The sequence below is a fragment of the Oncorhynchus nerka genome, linkage group LG17 (assembly GCF_034236695.1).
Source record: "Oncorhynchus nerka isolate Pitt River linkage group LG17, Oner_Uvic_2.0, whole genome shotgun sequence".
NCBI classification, from domain to species: Eukaryota; Metazoa; Chordata; class Actinopteri; order Salmoniformes; family Salmonidae; genus Oncorhynchus; species Oncorhynchus nerka.
The window spans coordinates 10982302-10997524 of NC_088412.1; the positions used below are offsets into that span (position 1 = coordinate 10982302).

General features: G+C 42.9%; 1 protein-coding gene across 2 annotated transcripts in view; it reads left to right on the forward strand.

Annotated features, from left to right (window-relative positions):
• The first annotated feature begins 10508 nt into the window (after positions 1-10508).
• LOC115126448 (neuroplastin-like) overlaps positions 10509-15223 on the forward strand; it is a 69642-nt gene continuing 64927 nt past the window's right edge. Inside the window, exon 1 of one of the 2 annotated variants that reach the window (XM_065002957.1) lies at positions 10509-10752. In XM_065002957.1, the coding sequence (XP_064859029.1) occupies positions 10665-10752 (88 nt within the window). In that variant the 5' untranslated portion in view covers positions 10509-10664. The remainder of the gene's footprint in view (positions 10753-15223) is intronic. The other variant, XM_065002958.1, reaches the window with a different exon arrangement.

Sequence of the window (15223 nt, forward strand, 5' to 3'; positions counted from 1 at the left end):
TTAAAACTGGGAGTCGATATTTATGTCCACAGCTCCTGCTGGGTCTCAGAAGTTGTGCCAGATAGCGTGTGTGAGTCCATCTGCTGTTTGGCAAAGAGAGGTACAGACGTCACCCAATTGAATAAACACATCATTTGTACTGATGTTTGTAAAAGCTCCTATTTGTTTGTTGAGTGTAAATGATAGCTGGGCTATTTGATGTCAACGCAACCTGACCAAATCTAGCCCCAAAAATTAGGAAAAAAATGATTTTATTAGTCGCTATAACTACCTTACATACAAACGTGACCATACCTTAATTAACACATTTTAATATTTACAAAAACATTTGGACACCTACAGAGAACATTTCTAAAGCGCAGATAGACCTACAAAAATACCCCCCCCCCCCCCCCTGCTACGATAAAAAACTGTTAATCAGAAAAGTATCATTTCCAAACGTATAACATTCATGTACAGTTTGTAGGAAAGGTAAAAGTCACTGGACCCTGAAGAAGGCTACAGGCCAAAACATGTTGGTTTTTAATGTACAGTTTGTAGGAAAGGTAAAAGTCACTGGACCCTGAAGAAGGCTACAGGCCAAAACATGTTGGTTTTTAACAAGAACAAGCATTTATATCGCCAAGAGTTGGCGAATTTCCTTCTGTCCTCCAGTTTGCACCTCTGTTCATGCACCTTGGTTGGAGAGGGAGGTACCGGCAGTGTTCCCTCCCTTTAGAAGTTGCTGGAGAAACAAGGTCTTGCTGTCTTGAGGCATTTGTAGAGAAAACATTATGAATTCTCTTCCCCTTAGCTTCAAAAAACAGGTTTTGGCTTAACGATGTTGTCGAAGTCATGTCATCTCATACATCTCGTAAGTGTTGTTGACTTCCTGCAGTTCCTCTTCCTGCTGGCAGCTCTCTCTGATCACGTACACTATGAGTCCCACACAGATGAATATCAACAGAGCAATACCAATAACCTAGAAGGAGAAGAAGACTTCATTAGAAGAAAATACATCTTGTGGATGTAGTGGACATGAGTCGGTCAGGGGGCCTCCTGAGTGGCGTAGCGGTCTAAGGCACTGCATCTCTGCTACGAGGCGTCACGACAGACCCTGGTTCAGCGGTCTAAAGGCACTGCATCTCTGCTAGGAGGCGTCACTACAGACCCTGGTTCAGCAGTCTAAGGCACTGCATCTCTGCTACGAGGCGTCACGACAGACCCTGGTTCAGCGGTCTAAAGGCACTGCATCTCTGCTAGGAGGCGTCACTACAGACCCTGGTTCAGCGGTCTAAAGGCGCTGCATCTCTGCTAGGAGGCGTCACTACAGACCCTGGTTCAGCGGTCTAAGGCACTGCATCTCTGCTAGGAGGCGTCACTACAGACCCTGGTTCAGCGGTCTAAAGGCGCTGCATCTCTGCTAGGAGGCGTCACTACAAACCCTGGTTCAGCGGTCTAAGGCACTGCATCTCTGCTAGGAGGCGTCACTACAGACCCTGGTTCAGCGGTCTAAAGGCGCTGCATCTCTGCTAGGAGGCGTCACTACAGACCCTGGTTCAGCGGTCTAAGGCACTGCATCTCTGCTAGGAGGCGTCACTACAGACCCTGGTTCAGCGGTCTAAAGGCGCTGCATCTCTGCTCGGAGGCGTCACTACAGACCCTGGTTCAGCGGTCTAAAGGCGCTGCATCTCTGCTAGGAGGCGTCACTACAGACCCTGGTTCAGCGGTCTAAGGCACTGCATCTCTGCTAGGAGGCGTCACTACAGACCCTGGTTCAGCGGTCTAAAGGCACTGCATCTCTGCTAGGAGGCGTCACTACAGACCCTGGTTCAGCGGTCTAAGGCACTGCATCTCTGCTAGGAGGCGTCACTACAGACCCTGGTTCAGCGGTCTAAAGGCACTGCATCTCTGCTAGGAGGCGTCACTACAGACCCTGGTTCAGCGGTCTAAAGGCACTGCATCTCAGTGCCAGAGGCGTCACTACAGACCCTGGTTCATCTCTGTGGTCACTAAGACCCTGGTTCAGCGCTAAGGCACTGCATCTCTGCTAGGAGGCGTCACTACAGACCCTGGTTCAGCGGTCTAAAGGCACTGCATCTCAGTGCCAGAGGCGTCACTACAGACCCTGGTGCAGCGGTCTAAAGGCATTACATCTCAGTGCTAGAGGCGTCACTACAGACCCTGGTGCAGCGGTCTAAAGGCGCTGCATCTCTGCTAGAGGCGTCACTACAGACACCCTGGTTTGAATCCAGGCTGTATCACAACTAGCCGTGATTGGGAGTCCCATAGGGTGGTGCACAATTGTCCCAGCGTTGCCAGGGTAGGCCGTCATTGTAAATATGAATTTGTTCTTTACTGACTTCCCTAGTTAATTTTTTTGTTCTTTTTATGGTCACGTGATGAGGTAACTCTGCCTGCGAACTTCAAAACCAGTGTCTGCCCAGTGCCCAACAGTTAATTTCCTATTGGTCTAAGACGTTGGTTGCTCCCGTGGGAGACCTGGGTTTGTATCCCGTGTGCTACTTGGAAAACAGAAATGTGTTTTCTTGCTTACAAGTCAACCCCCCCAGGAAAACCAAGACACACATACAGATGGGATGAAAGCACAGGGTCAACCGCAGTGCTTCGACCCTGGAGCAATGCCTAAGTGCATTGCTCATGGGCACAATGTCAGCAAACAATATGTAGGAAATGTTTCCCGTTGGACCTGGGAATCGAACCGGCGAGCCTCCAGTTGTCTGGCCCACCTCTATGCTACCTATCACCCCACATGTACAAGGGTCAAGGAAGAATAAGCCTGTTCAGTATAGACACACATTACAACAACAAAAAAAGATCTATTCATCATAAACACATTTTTAAAATAGTTTATGATATACTTTACTTTTCTTAATGGCACAGACACCAACAATACAAATCAGGGGCCGGTTTACCAGACCCAGATTAAGCATAGTCCTGGACTAAAAATCAGGGGCCGGTTTACCAGACCCAGATTAAGCATAGTCCTGGACTAAAAATCAGGGGCCGGTTTACCAGACCCAGATTAAGCATAGTCCTGGACTAAAAATCCTTGTCATTGAAACATTTCCATTGATAGTGTGTTTTAGTCCAGGACAAGGCATAATCTTCATCCGGGAAACTGATCCCAGTGTGTTTTCCTCACCTGAGACTCCACAAATAATTCCTGAGAGTGCACCATGAGATCCTGCAGCGTGCCATCGTCATGCGGCGGCTCACACCACTTCTGAGGAGCCGCCTTGTCAACAATCACAAACCTGCCGTTCCAGTCTGTTAGCGCGCACGCAAAGTACTGTCCATCCAGGAAGAGCAGGATCAGCCAGACGATGGGCGGAACCAGGCTGGAGATGGACACTGTCCTGGGGCAGCCGCTCAGGTCGTACCTGCAGTCCTGGATGATTAGCATCAGCATGAAGGCCATGATAGCTGGAATGACGAAGAAGGCGGAAGAAAACAGCCCGTTCCATTTGGGGTCGCACGGACACTCGAACTCCAGCTCAACCAGCTTCTCCAAGCCCATCAGGATGAAGCCGAAAGCCACGTTGGAGACCAAGGGGCTGTTGCCGAATTCACTCTTCAGTCGGGAGAGCCATTGTTGCCTCCTTTCCATACTAGATGACACTACATAAAGTGTGAACAGAGACTGAGAAGTCTGAGAGAGGAGAGCGGTGGTAGAATATGCAGACATGCAGGAGCTCCAGTGATGCATGATGGTTAACACTGGTTTTGTGGGAAGGCTTTGCCCTCGAGGCACAGAATACACATTTCTGGTCTCGTTGGTTGACATCAAAGGAAGGCGTAGCCGCTGTGTCTGGGTTTATACAACCCATTGGCCCTGTGGGGCTGACAGACATGGTGTCCAGGGAGATGAACCCTCCCCTCAGACCCCGAGAGAGGGTGGGTGCTATAGAGTGGAGGGAAAGTTTATGTCACGGGAATGTGATGTCTCTACAGTTTTAGGATCTTAATTTGCCCAGTTTCTCACAGCAGGAAACTAATCCTGCAGCAATAGGACATTTTTATTATTGTGTGGATTATAATTAATGGATATTTTTGCATCGGTTGATACATTTTTAGTTAGGGCAAATTAAGTCTGACATTTTTAAGTGGAAGCGTTTTTAAACCTTGAATACAATCCAAGTTTGCATTTCCTGCTGAGCACGACATGTCCTGCAACAACAATGTGATCAACTTAAGATCCTACACCTGTATATTGTATGCAGATGTGAATCCGGAATGTTCTATGCATATGGTATTATATATGTGGAGGGTTGACATTTAAATATGTAATCTATATTGTGGAGGGACTCATACAGTGCTTAGTGAACGTCTACACACCCCTTGCACAGGCTTCACATTTTGCTGCCTTAAAAGAAAATCTAAACATTTTATCAAATTAGATTTCTTTCCTACCGATGTGCACAACCTATTCCACATTTCTAAAGTGAAGGAAAAATTTGAAATCATTTTCCAAGTTAATTAAAAATTAAAAACAAAAGCACCTTTGGCAGCCATTACAGCTGTGAATCATTGTGAATTAGATTCTACCAACTTTGCACAACTCTTGGCCACATTCATCCATTGTGTTTGTCAAAATTGCTCAGCTCAAGCTCAGTAAATTTGGTTGGGAGTCATTGACGAACAGCAATATTCAAACCTTTGCAAAAACGCAGTTAAGTAACACGGTAAATTAAAAATATGTATTTTTATTTTTAAATAGTACTAAAAAAAGATTCAAACTACAGGGTTGGGTCAAATCCAATAAAACAGAATAGAAAGTGAAATCCTCTATATGTTCAAGTACTTTGGTGGCAGCATCATGTTATCTTGCAATATTGTGGTGGCTGCATCATGTTATGGGTATGCTTGTCACCGGCAGGGACTTGGGAGTGTGTCAGGATCAAAATAAATATGAAAGGAGCAAAGCCCAGGTAAAATGGCAGAGTTTCCTCTAAGTCTTCTGAATACCTATCTCTGAGTTAGAGTTGTGTTTGTAAGTGGTACAATAACAAAAATTCTAATGCCAAAAACACTGTGTAGTGAGTTGTGTGTAGTGGGTTGTACAATAGGTTATGTAGTGGGTTTTATATTAGGTTATATAGTGGGTTGTACAGTGGGTTATGTAGTAGGTTGTGTAGTAGGTTATGTAGTGGGTTATGTAGTAGGTTATGTAGTGGGTTTTATATTAGGTTATGTAGTGGGTTGTACAGTAGGTTATGTAGTGGGTTATGTAGTAGGTTATGTAGTGGGTTACGTAGTGGGTTGTGTAGTAGGTTATGTAGTGGGTTTTATAGTGGGTTGTGTAGTGGGTTGTGCAGTAGGTTATGTAGTGGGTTTTATAGTAGGTTGTGTAGTGGGTTTTATAGTAGGTTGTGTAGTGGGTTGTATAGTAGGTTGTGTAGTAGGTTGTGTAGTGGGTTGTATAGTAAGTTATGTAGTGGGTTGTGTAGTGGGTTGTGCAGTAGGTTATGTAGTGGGTTTTATAGTAGGTTGTGTAGTAGGTTGTGTCGTGGGTTGTGTAGTAGGTTATGTAGTAGGTTATGTAGTGGGCTGTGTAGTGGCTTATGTAGTAGGTTATGTAGTGGGTTTTATAGTAGGTTATGTAGTGGGTTGTGTAGTTGGGTTTATAGTAGGTTGTGTCGTGGGTTGTGTAGTAGGTTATGTAGTGGGTTTTATAGTAGGTTATGTAGTGGGCTGTGTAGTGGGTTGTATAGTAAGTTATGTAGTAGGTTGTGTAGTGGGTTATGTAGTAGGTTATGTAGTAGGTTATGTAGTAGGTTATGTAGTGGGTTATGTAGTAGGTTATGTAGTAGGTTATGTAGTGGGCTGTGTAGTGGGTTGTATAGTAAGTTATGTAGTAGGTTGTGTAGTGGGTTGTATAGTAGGTTGTGTAGTGGGTTTTATAGTAGGTTATGTAGTGGGTTGTGTAGTAGGTTATGTAGTGGGCTGTGTAGTGGGTTATGTAGTGGGTTGTATAGTAAGTTATGTAGTAGGTTGTGTAGTGGGTTGTATAGTAGGTTGTGTAGTGGGTTTTATAGTAGGTTATGTAGTGGGTTTTATAGTAGGTTGTGTAGTGGGTTGTATAGTAAGTTATGTAGTGGGTTTTGTAGTAGGTTGTGTAGTGGGTCGTGTAATAGGTTATGTAGTGGGTTGTGTGTAGTATAGTACATTATGTAGTAGGTTATGTAGTAGGTTATGGAGTGGGTTTTATAGTAGGTTATGTAGTGGGTTTTATAGTAGGTTATGTAGTGGGTTGTGTAGTAGGTTATGTAGTGGGTTGTGTAGTAGGTTATGTAGTGGGTTACGTAGTGGGTTGTGTAGTAGGTTATGTAGTGGGTTATGTAGTAGGTTATGTAGTGGGTTTTATAGTAGGTTGTGTAGTGGGTTGTGTGTAGTGGGTTGTGTAGTGGGTTTTATAGTAGGTTGTGTCGTGGGTTGTGTAGTAGGTTATGTAGTGGGTTATGTAGTAGGTTATGTAGTGGGCTGTGTAGTGGCTTATGTAGTAGGTTATGTAGTGGGTTTTATAGTAGGTTGTGTGTAGTGGGTTGTGTAGTGAGTTTTATAGTAGGTTGTGTCGTGGGTTGTGTAGTGGGTTATGTAGTAGGTTGTGTAGTGGGTTTTATAGTAGGTTGTGTAGTAAGTCGCTCTGGATAAGAGCGTCTGCTAAATGACTTAAATGTAAATGTAAATGGTTGTGTAGTGGGTTTTATAGTAGGTTGTGTAGTGGGTTTTATAGTAGGTTGTGTCGTGGGTTGTGTAGTAGGTTGTGTCGTGGGTTGTGTAGTAGGTTATGTAGTGGGTTGTGTAGTGAGTTGTGTAGTAGGTTGTGTCGTGGGTTATGTAGTAGGTTGTGTCGTGGGTTGTGTAGTAGGTTATGTAGTGGGTTGTGTAGTGAGTTGTGTGTAGTGGGTTGTATAGTAAGTTATGTAGTGGGTTGTGTGTAGTGAGTTGTGTAGATCGGTAGGGGGAAGAAACTAAAGTATTTGAGATGTAATTTTAAGGACTGTGCAAAGGGTGTGTACTTTTACTCGCAACAGTAAAGTCCCATAAGATATGATGTGTATCTTATTGATCTAAAACGTTATTCAAGGAACGCTATCTGAAAAGATCCTTTAAATTTAAAAAAAGAAGACAAATGTCATTTAAAGGAAACTCTATAGTAGACCACAGCCATATCGAAATGTTAGATATTTAATACAATGTGTATACATTAGTAATTACCATAACATTAAAATAAGTTTTTATTAGATCCATAAAAAAAACTATATCTGGACAAGTATATACAGTAGTATTGTATATATTATGGATCCCCATTAGCTGCTGCCAAGGCAGACCATAACATACCAAGGCAGCAGCTACTCTTTCTACTCTTCGTTGTGTTGTGTTTATCACTGATTGTCTAATATAGCATCCATGATTTGTATCATTGATTGGAGAGTCTATTTTGTTCAGAAGTATAATTTATCATACACTGTCAGCAGGGCGGCAGGTAGCGTAGTGGTTAGAGCGTTGGGCCAGTAAGCAAAAGGTTGCTGGATTGAATCCCTGAGCTGACAAGGTTTAAATTATGTTGTTCTGCCCCTGAACAAGGCAGTTAACACACTGTTCCCCGGTAGGCCGTTATTGTAAATAAGAATTTGTTAACTGACTTGCCTAGTTAAATAAAATTAAAATCTTTGTCGGGGTCATCTACAGCAGCGGTGTAAAGTATTTAAGTAAAAATACTTTAAAGTACTATTTAAGTAGTTTTTTTGGGTATCTCTACTTTACTATTTACAACTTTTACTTTTAATTCACTACATTCCCAAAGAAAGGAACGTATATTTTACTCCATACATTTTCCCTGACACCCAAAAGTACTCGTTACAATTTGACAGGAAAATGGTCCAATGGTCACGCACTTTGTCAAGAGAGCATCTCTGGTCATCCCTAGTCCCTCTTATCTGGCGGACTCACTAAACACAAATGCTTTGTTTGTAAATGAATGTCTGAGTGTTGGAGTGTGCTCCTGGCTTTTAAATTTTTACTCAAGTTTAATACTTGAGACTTTTTTTCCCCCACCACTGATCTACAGTATCTGTACATTAGGTGGCAGCAGAACTGCACTGTTCTAGGAACGCTCGGACAACATTCAGACCACAAATTGGTTCTTTCTTTTTGCTGGTTTACCTGAAATATGGGGTAGCAATGAATCGATTCATGCTTGTACTGTATACATATGAACCACATTTGTGTTGAAAGTTTTCTGTCATTGCCTTTCAACTTTACCTTTGTATGATCTTGCAATTAAATGTAGGCCTAATTCTTTCAGGGATGGTCAAAAAGCAATGGAAGGTGTCATGTAAAGTTAACATGAAGGGTTTACAGTAGGCCTAGTGTTTATCATTTAGCCTAGGAGAGAGAAATGTTTTGGTCGTTCAGACACAAGATAAGATCAATCATTTTCAGAATGAATGCCACCATGTACTAATGCTGTTGGACGGCTGAGTTGACAGTGAAATTGGATTAAAAGTCCCAGTAAAGCCTGACTGCAAACTTGAGGTCAGGGCTTAGCCAGGTGTCTGTGTGTCCGTTTCAGACTGTGGTGGGGTCATCTTGACAAGTCAATCGTTCAAATAGGCAATTTATAACGGGTTGTAGTCTTAACATATGGAACATAATAAGGCACAATTGCCTTATTTTTAAAAAGTTCATCCAAGTGTTTCTTGCGCTGATTTCGAATCCTCTGTCCAACTTTCATCACTCAAATTCTCCAGTCGCATTTAGTTATGCACACGCCAAAAAGGGATTTATTTACAAGTATAAACTGGGTGGTTCGAGCACTGAATGCTGATTGGCTAACAGCCGTATACCACGGGTATGACAAAACATTTTTACTGCTCTAATTACGTTGGTAACCCGTTTATAATAGCAATAAGTCACCACGGGGGTTTGTGATATATGGCCAATATACAAAAGGGCTGTGTCCAGGCACTCTAAGAACAGCCCTTTGCCAAGGTATATTGGCCATTTACCACACCTCCTCGGGCTCATTGTTTAATCATAGCAGTCAAACGAGTTAAATCAACATCCATTAATGGAAAATTACCTGGCGAGTGTAGTTTATTCAAATTAGTTTATTAAGTCACGCTAGCTCGCAATAATTATTATTTTGAAGGAAAAACGAATTTTGATCATTACGTCGTTAGTTACGTATATATTCCTTCTTAATTATCTCGGTAATGATATGAAAATGGGGTTTATTGGATAAATGTGGCAACTCCCTCTTGCTGTGAAACCCCCCCATATTGGGACAGTTTTCAGGCCTTGTGGGTGGGTTTTGAGTGGTTAGTCTAGACATTTTTGAACTGGCAAACCTGCCGGGAAAACATGAGCAGTTTAGCACCGACCGAGCTGTGAAACACAGCTTCAGCTTGATCACCAAATTAATTGGGAAATAAATGAAACCATCACCAGCTAGCTAACAATCTATTTTAGTTTCACTGTCCGATCATTCAAAAAAGGGGGCAAACAAATTTTTTTCCCCTTCACCTTTCCACAAACAGTATTGACTACTGCATGGCCAGTGTGAGTTAGCATGCTAGCCAGCCAGCTTGCTAGAGTTGCGTCAGTTGCTATTCTTCTAAATGCGGTGGTCACTGGATAAACTAACTATGAGTTGGAACATATTTAGCTGAAAACGAACTGGTAACTAGTTGTTGTTGCCCATGGTGGAATAATAACTAGCTAACCCGCTGGCTCCGGAAGCCTACAGTATGTCCCCTGGCATGTCGAGCTAGTCGAGTTTCATAAGAAAATGCCTGATATGAATCAAACACCGTAGCATGCCCTCCTCGGCGGGATTGTCAGATTCGTATTTCAATTGTTACTAATAATAACTGATTGAAGTTGGTGGTTACTACTGGTTTCAGATCCAAGGCGAGAGAAATTGTCCGCCATGTTGTATGTTTTGGTAAGGGCTCAGAGTGACTTCATGCACTCAAGAAGGCTCAACCAATCACCCGACGGGTTCTATGTCAAGACTCATGGATATTCATGAGTTTTCCTTCCTTCCTTCCTTCCTTCCTTCCTTTTTTCCTTCCTTTTTTTCCTTCCTTCCTGCCTGCCTGCCTGCCTGCCTGCCTTCCTTCCTTCCTTCTTTCCTTCCTCACCTTCTCTATCCTTCTTGCCTTCTCTCCATCCTTCCTTCCTTCCTACGGCAGGTAATTTGGCACCTTGTAGACGGCTAATATTTATGTATGAATTGTATGTGGGCAGCCTACAATATGTGATCTCGCCGGATTTGCCATGGTGGGTGAGAAATGTAGTTGCTTAAGCACAAACCATGATTAAATTGTTCCACCTGGGATCTCTCTACCCCCCTATTGCAGGTGAAATGTAAAATGGTAAGGGTTATTGTTAAGGCTAGGGTAAGAGCAGGGGTTAAGGTTAGACACTGACCATTTTATCACTGCGCACCAGGCACTGCACAGGTGGCGTCAGCACCCTTCTGGTGAGCGAGCGCGCCGCTGTTTTTGCGTGACCTGATTGGAGAATTAGACGGGGCCGCTCTTCCATCAGCTCCGTATCTACCCGGTAACCCGGTCCACTCACACAATCATTCAGACCACCCCACCACACCCAATTTCCCCGCTACCGGCATCTACAATCGTCCACCCGAGTCGATGCTAGCTGGAAAAAGAAGAGCAGAAATTATGTCGGTCTCGGCGTTCATTGGAGTGCTGATGCTTCAGTTGGTCTCCTCACAGAACGGTAAGAATGTGAAGTGCACGCCTGCCTGCCTGCGGATTGATAGAAATACCGGGACATCATGGCTTCATGCGGGTTTTTGACTGGAGACACAATGATTAAGCTTTAAAATCATATCGTTGCTCAGGATTGTAATTTTGTGCGTCAAATCATTGCAGTGAATATTGACTTATATTATCCACATGATTTTCAGTGCATAGTAGAAAATAGAACCCCCTCTTATATCTTTTATTTAATGATTTATGTTCATACCCAGTCAATGCAGTGAATAGAATGACAGAATAAAGGCTTTAAATGTAATGAAATTAGAACGGAATAATATCTCCCATGCGAGCCATTTGTTATAAACGGTCAATAAACCATATATTTGATGGTTTCTGTTGTTAATATAAACACTACTACTTTAAAATTAAACATCCAGATAAACATTTAGACTAGTTAATCTGTGTCCACAAAATACATTTTGTAGTTTGTACGTTAAATCTTTATGACCGTTAAATCGTCATTAGAATGTGAAGGGGACTTGAACGTGATCGGAGGGGCCGTTGGTTGGTTTATAACAAGGACAAATATGTACAGAAGGTTAAAGGAGAGGGGCAGGATTCAGAAATCATCATGCACAGTAAAGTAAGCTGTGATATCATCGACCATCCATAGTCTATGTCCTACCAGCCCAAAACGTTCTTCCTCCTTGTCATTTCAAATAACAAGTAGGCTACATTAATAGTACATTCAGCTGCGACTGGTCAGGTCATGGTACATCACTAGTGGCGGTTGGTGCTGTTTAAGATGAGGGAGGACAATCATTTTTTAATGAGCATGGCCTTGTTTCTATTACAGCATATTGGATGACTGCTATTCACATTCCATTCACCCAGTTCGATGTAACATGGATAGGTTTGGTCTACTACATGATACTGTTCCCAATACCCATCATGGGGGGTTAGCCAGCTAGCTAACATATCATCCCTCTGTTTGAGCCAGGTATTTGAGTAGGCCAGACTCGGCGCCGGAACAGATCAGTTGGATGGGCCCTGTTGTTTCACTGGAACTCCTATATGTGCACACACTTGCGCGTTCACCTTTTGTTGTTTGTTTAGGGAAGCTTACAGTTTATCCTACCATTTCTACCTATCCTTGTGCCAGTTAAGATTATTTTTATATGTACATCTTCGTGGAACAGTTCCATTTCAATCATTACGTTTTTGGGTTTCTCAAAATCATTGTCGTGTGGTTAATACTTAGAATCTGAAGTAAAATTATAAAAATGTTACAATTTAAAATGAACTACGGTGAGAGTAGTAGCCTCTGTCATACAGACAGATTGATACTCTGTGATCCATTGGCGGCTAAAGACACGAGAGCATAGAACTCAGAGATAGACTATAGGCCAATGAAGCAGTAGACCTATAATTCCCATAGAACTCAGAGATAGACTATAGGCCAATGAAGCAGGAGACCTATAATTCCCATAGAACTCAGAGATAGACTATAGGCCAATGAAGCAGGAGACCTATAATTCCCATAGAACTCAGAGATAGCCTATAGGCCAATGAGGCAGGAGACCTATAATTCCCATAGAACTCAGAGATAGCCTATAGGCCAATGAGGCAGGAGACTTATAATTCCCATAGAATTGAGAGATAGCCTATAGGCCAATGAAGCAGTAGACCTATAATTCCATAGAACTCAGAGATAGCCTACAGGCCAATGAAGCAGGAGACCTATAATTCCCATAGAAATCAGAGATAGCCTATAGGCCAATGAAGCAGTAGACCTATAATTCCCATAGAACTCAGAGATAGCCTATAGGCCAATGAAGCAGTAGACCTATAATTCCCATAGAATTCAGAGATAGCCTATAGGCCAATGAAGCAGTAGACCTATAATTCCATAGAACTCAGAGATAGCCTACAGGCCAATGAAGCAGTATACCTATAATTCCCATAGAAGACTGTTGGAAAGATAAATAAATACTGAGGAATTATCATTCACAATGGAGTTTTACAACAAACAAAAAAACAGACTTTGTTGACTTGTGTGAGGCGATGAAAAAACAAGTGGTGTAAGTGGGGAGTTAAAAGTTAAACGGAAAAAAGATGTTGACAAAATGGGCACTTTCCTACATATTTATGCATTCTGGAGACACACCATACCCCCGTTCTTGAAGCTACATTTTAAAATATTCTTAAAACACATTTATCTTCACACATATTTTTGACGCTTTTCTCCGACAGCCGCAACTCAATCTGCTAGACGTGTTCCCACGCTCACTGCCCAAATTGCCGGCTTCCCAAACACACTTTGATTTGAAACAATCCACAGCAATTTTGTTTGTTTGTTTGTTAAAGAAGCTAATGATCCTCATTAAGTCATGCTCTCTCGTGAAGTATTTACAATACATTTTTTGTTGTTGGCAGGAATGATTTAGATAATTTTGGCGAAACATCAATTTACTTTTAGTGTAATCCAGCATCCTAACAGTGCACTGTGCCGCCCAACAACATTCCTTTCCAATTCACTAGAGGCTGAAACCAGAGATCTGTATATAATGATGAGATATTCATCTCTTCACCCTAAAGATCTGCATTCCAAAGGCAGGAAGGCAGGTGAAAAGCTTAGGTCTGCTTATTATTCCCATAGAAACGTACTGGTTTTACACTGGACAGATTTTGGCGAGAGTGAGACCTCTCGCTTCACCTCTTCCTCTTTGCTGAAACTACCGTGCATTCGGCAAGTATTCAGACCCCTTGACTTTTTCCAGTCAGAGTAGCTCCACCAGTCCATTTTGCTGCATGTGTCTATTTATAGAGATGCAGCAGGACAGCACTGGGACAGGTGCCCCCACCCCACTATGGCTTTATTAATGTCGCCCCCTATCCTTGAAAAGAAGAGTGGATTGGTTAACTCTTCACAGAGAGAGAGAGAGAGACGCACAACAAGGCACTGTGGAATGGAATTGATTTAATTCTCAATGGAGTCGTACTTTACTCTGAAATAGCCCACCCACTGCATCCAGTCCCTATAGAGCTGCGTTGAGATGTATTTCACCTCTCCTAAGTCTTTAGATAAAAGGTTTAGAATGGAACACTACAGCCTAGTGGGATGGAAGCTTCTATTCTGTTCCGTTGATACATTTAGAATGGAACACCACAGCCTAGTGGGATGGAAGCTTCTATTCTGTTCTGTTGATACATTTAGAATGGAACACTACAGCCTAGTGGGATGGCAGCTTCTATTCTGTTCTGTTGATACATTTAGAATGGAACACTACAGCCTAGTGGGATGGAAGCTTCTATTCTGTTCTGTTGATACATTTAGAATGGAACACTACAGCCTAGTGGGATGGCAGCTTCTATTCTATTCTGTTCTATTCCGTTCTGTTTATACTTTTAGAAGGGACCACTATAGCCTACTGGGATAGGAGCTGTTCTATTTAATTCAATTATATTCTGTTGATACGTTTAGAGTGGACCACTTTAGCCTACTGGAATCTAGTGATGTGGAAGCTTCCACAGTGGACCTATTTTATCATACCTGCTAATTATTGAATGATTCAGCAAGCTGGCTCATAATCCCATTGTTCAGATTCAATGGAACTTTATTTGTATGTGACACAGAGACGTGTTGTTCTCACAAGACAAGATCCTGTTACTGTGTATCAGTTACTGTTGAAGCCATATCTTTCCCTGAATGCCTCCGGAGTTGTGCAGTGGTCTGAGGTGCTGCATCTCCCTGCTAGAGGCGTCACTACAGACCCTGGTTCCATTCCAGGCTGTATTACAACCGGCCGTGATTGGGAGGAACCATAGGGCGGTGCACAATTGGCCCAGTGTTGTCCGGGCTTGGCCGGTGTAGGCCGTCATTGTAAATACAAATTTGGTCTTAACTGACTTGCCTAGTTTAAATAAAGGTTACATAAAATATATATATTTTTAAAGTATCAGTGTGTTAGCTAGCCTACCTGCTGTCCTTACACCTGTCTGTCTAGAGGCAGGCTAAACACACCTGTCTGTCTAGAGGCTGGCCAAACACACCAGTCTGTGTAGAGGCAGGCCAAACACACCTGTCTGTCTAGAGACAGGCCAAACACACCTGTCTGTCTAGAGACAGGCCAAACACACCTGACAGTCTAGAGGCAGGCTAAACACACCTGTCTGTCTAGAGCCAGGCCAAACACACCTGTCTGTCTAGAGGCAGGCTAAACGTACCTGTCTGTCTAGAGGCAGGCTAAACACACCTGTCTGTCTAGAGGCAGGCTAAACACACCTGTCTGTCTAGAGGCAGGCTAAACACACCTGTCTGTCTAGAGGCAGGCTAAACGTACCTGTCTGTCTAGAGGCAGGCTAAACACACCTGTCTGTCTAGAGGCAGGCTAAACGTACCTGTCTGTCTAGAGGCAGGCTAAACACACCTGTCTGTCTAGAGGCAGGCCAAACACACCTGTCTGTCTAGAGACAGGCCAAACACACCT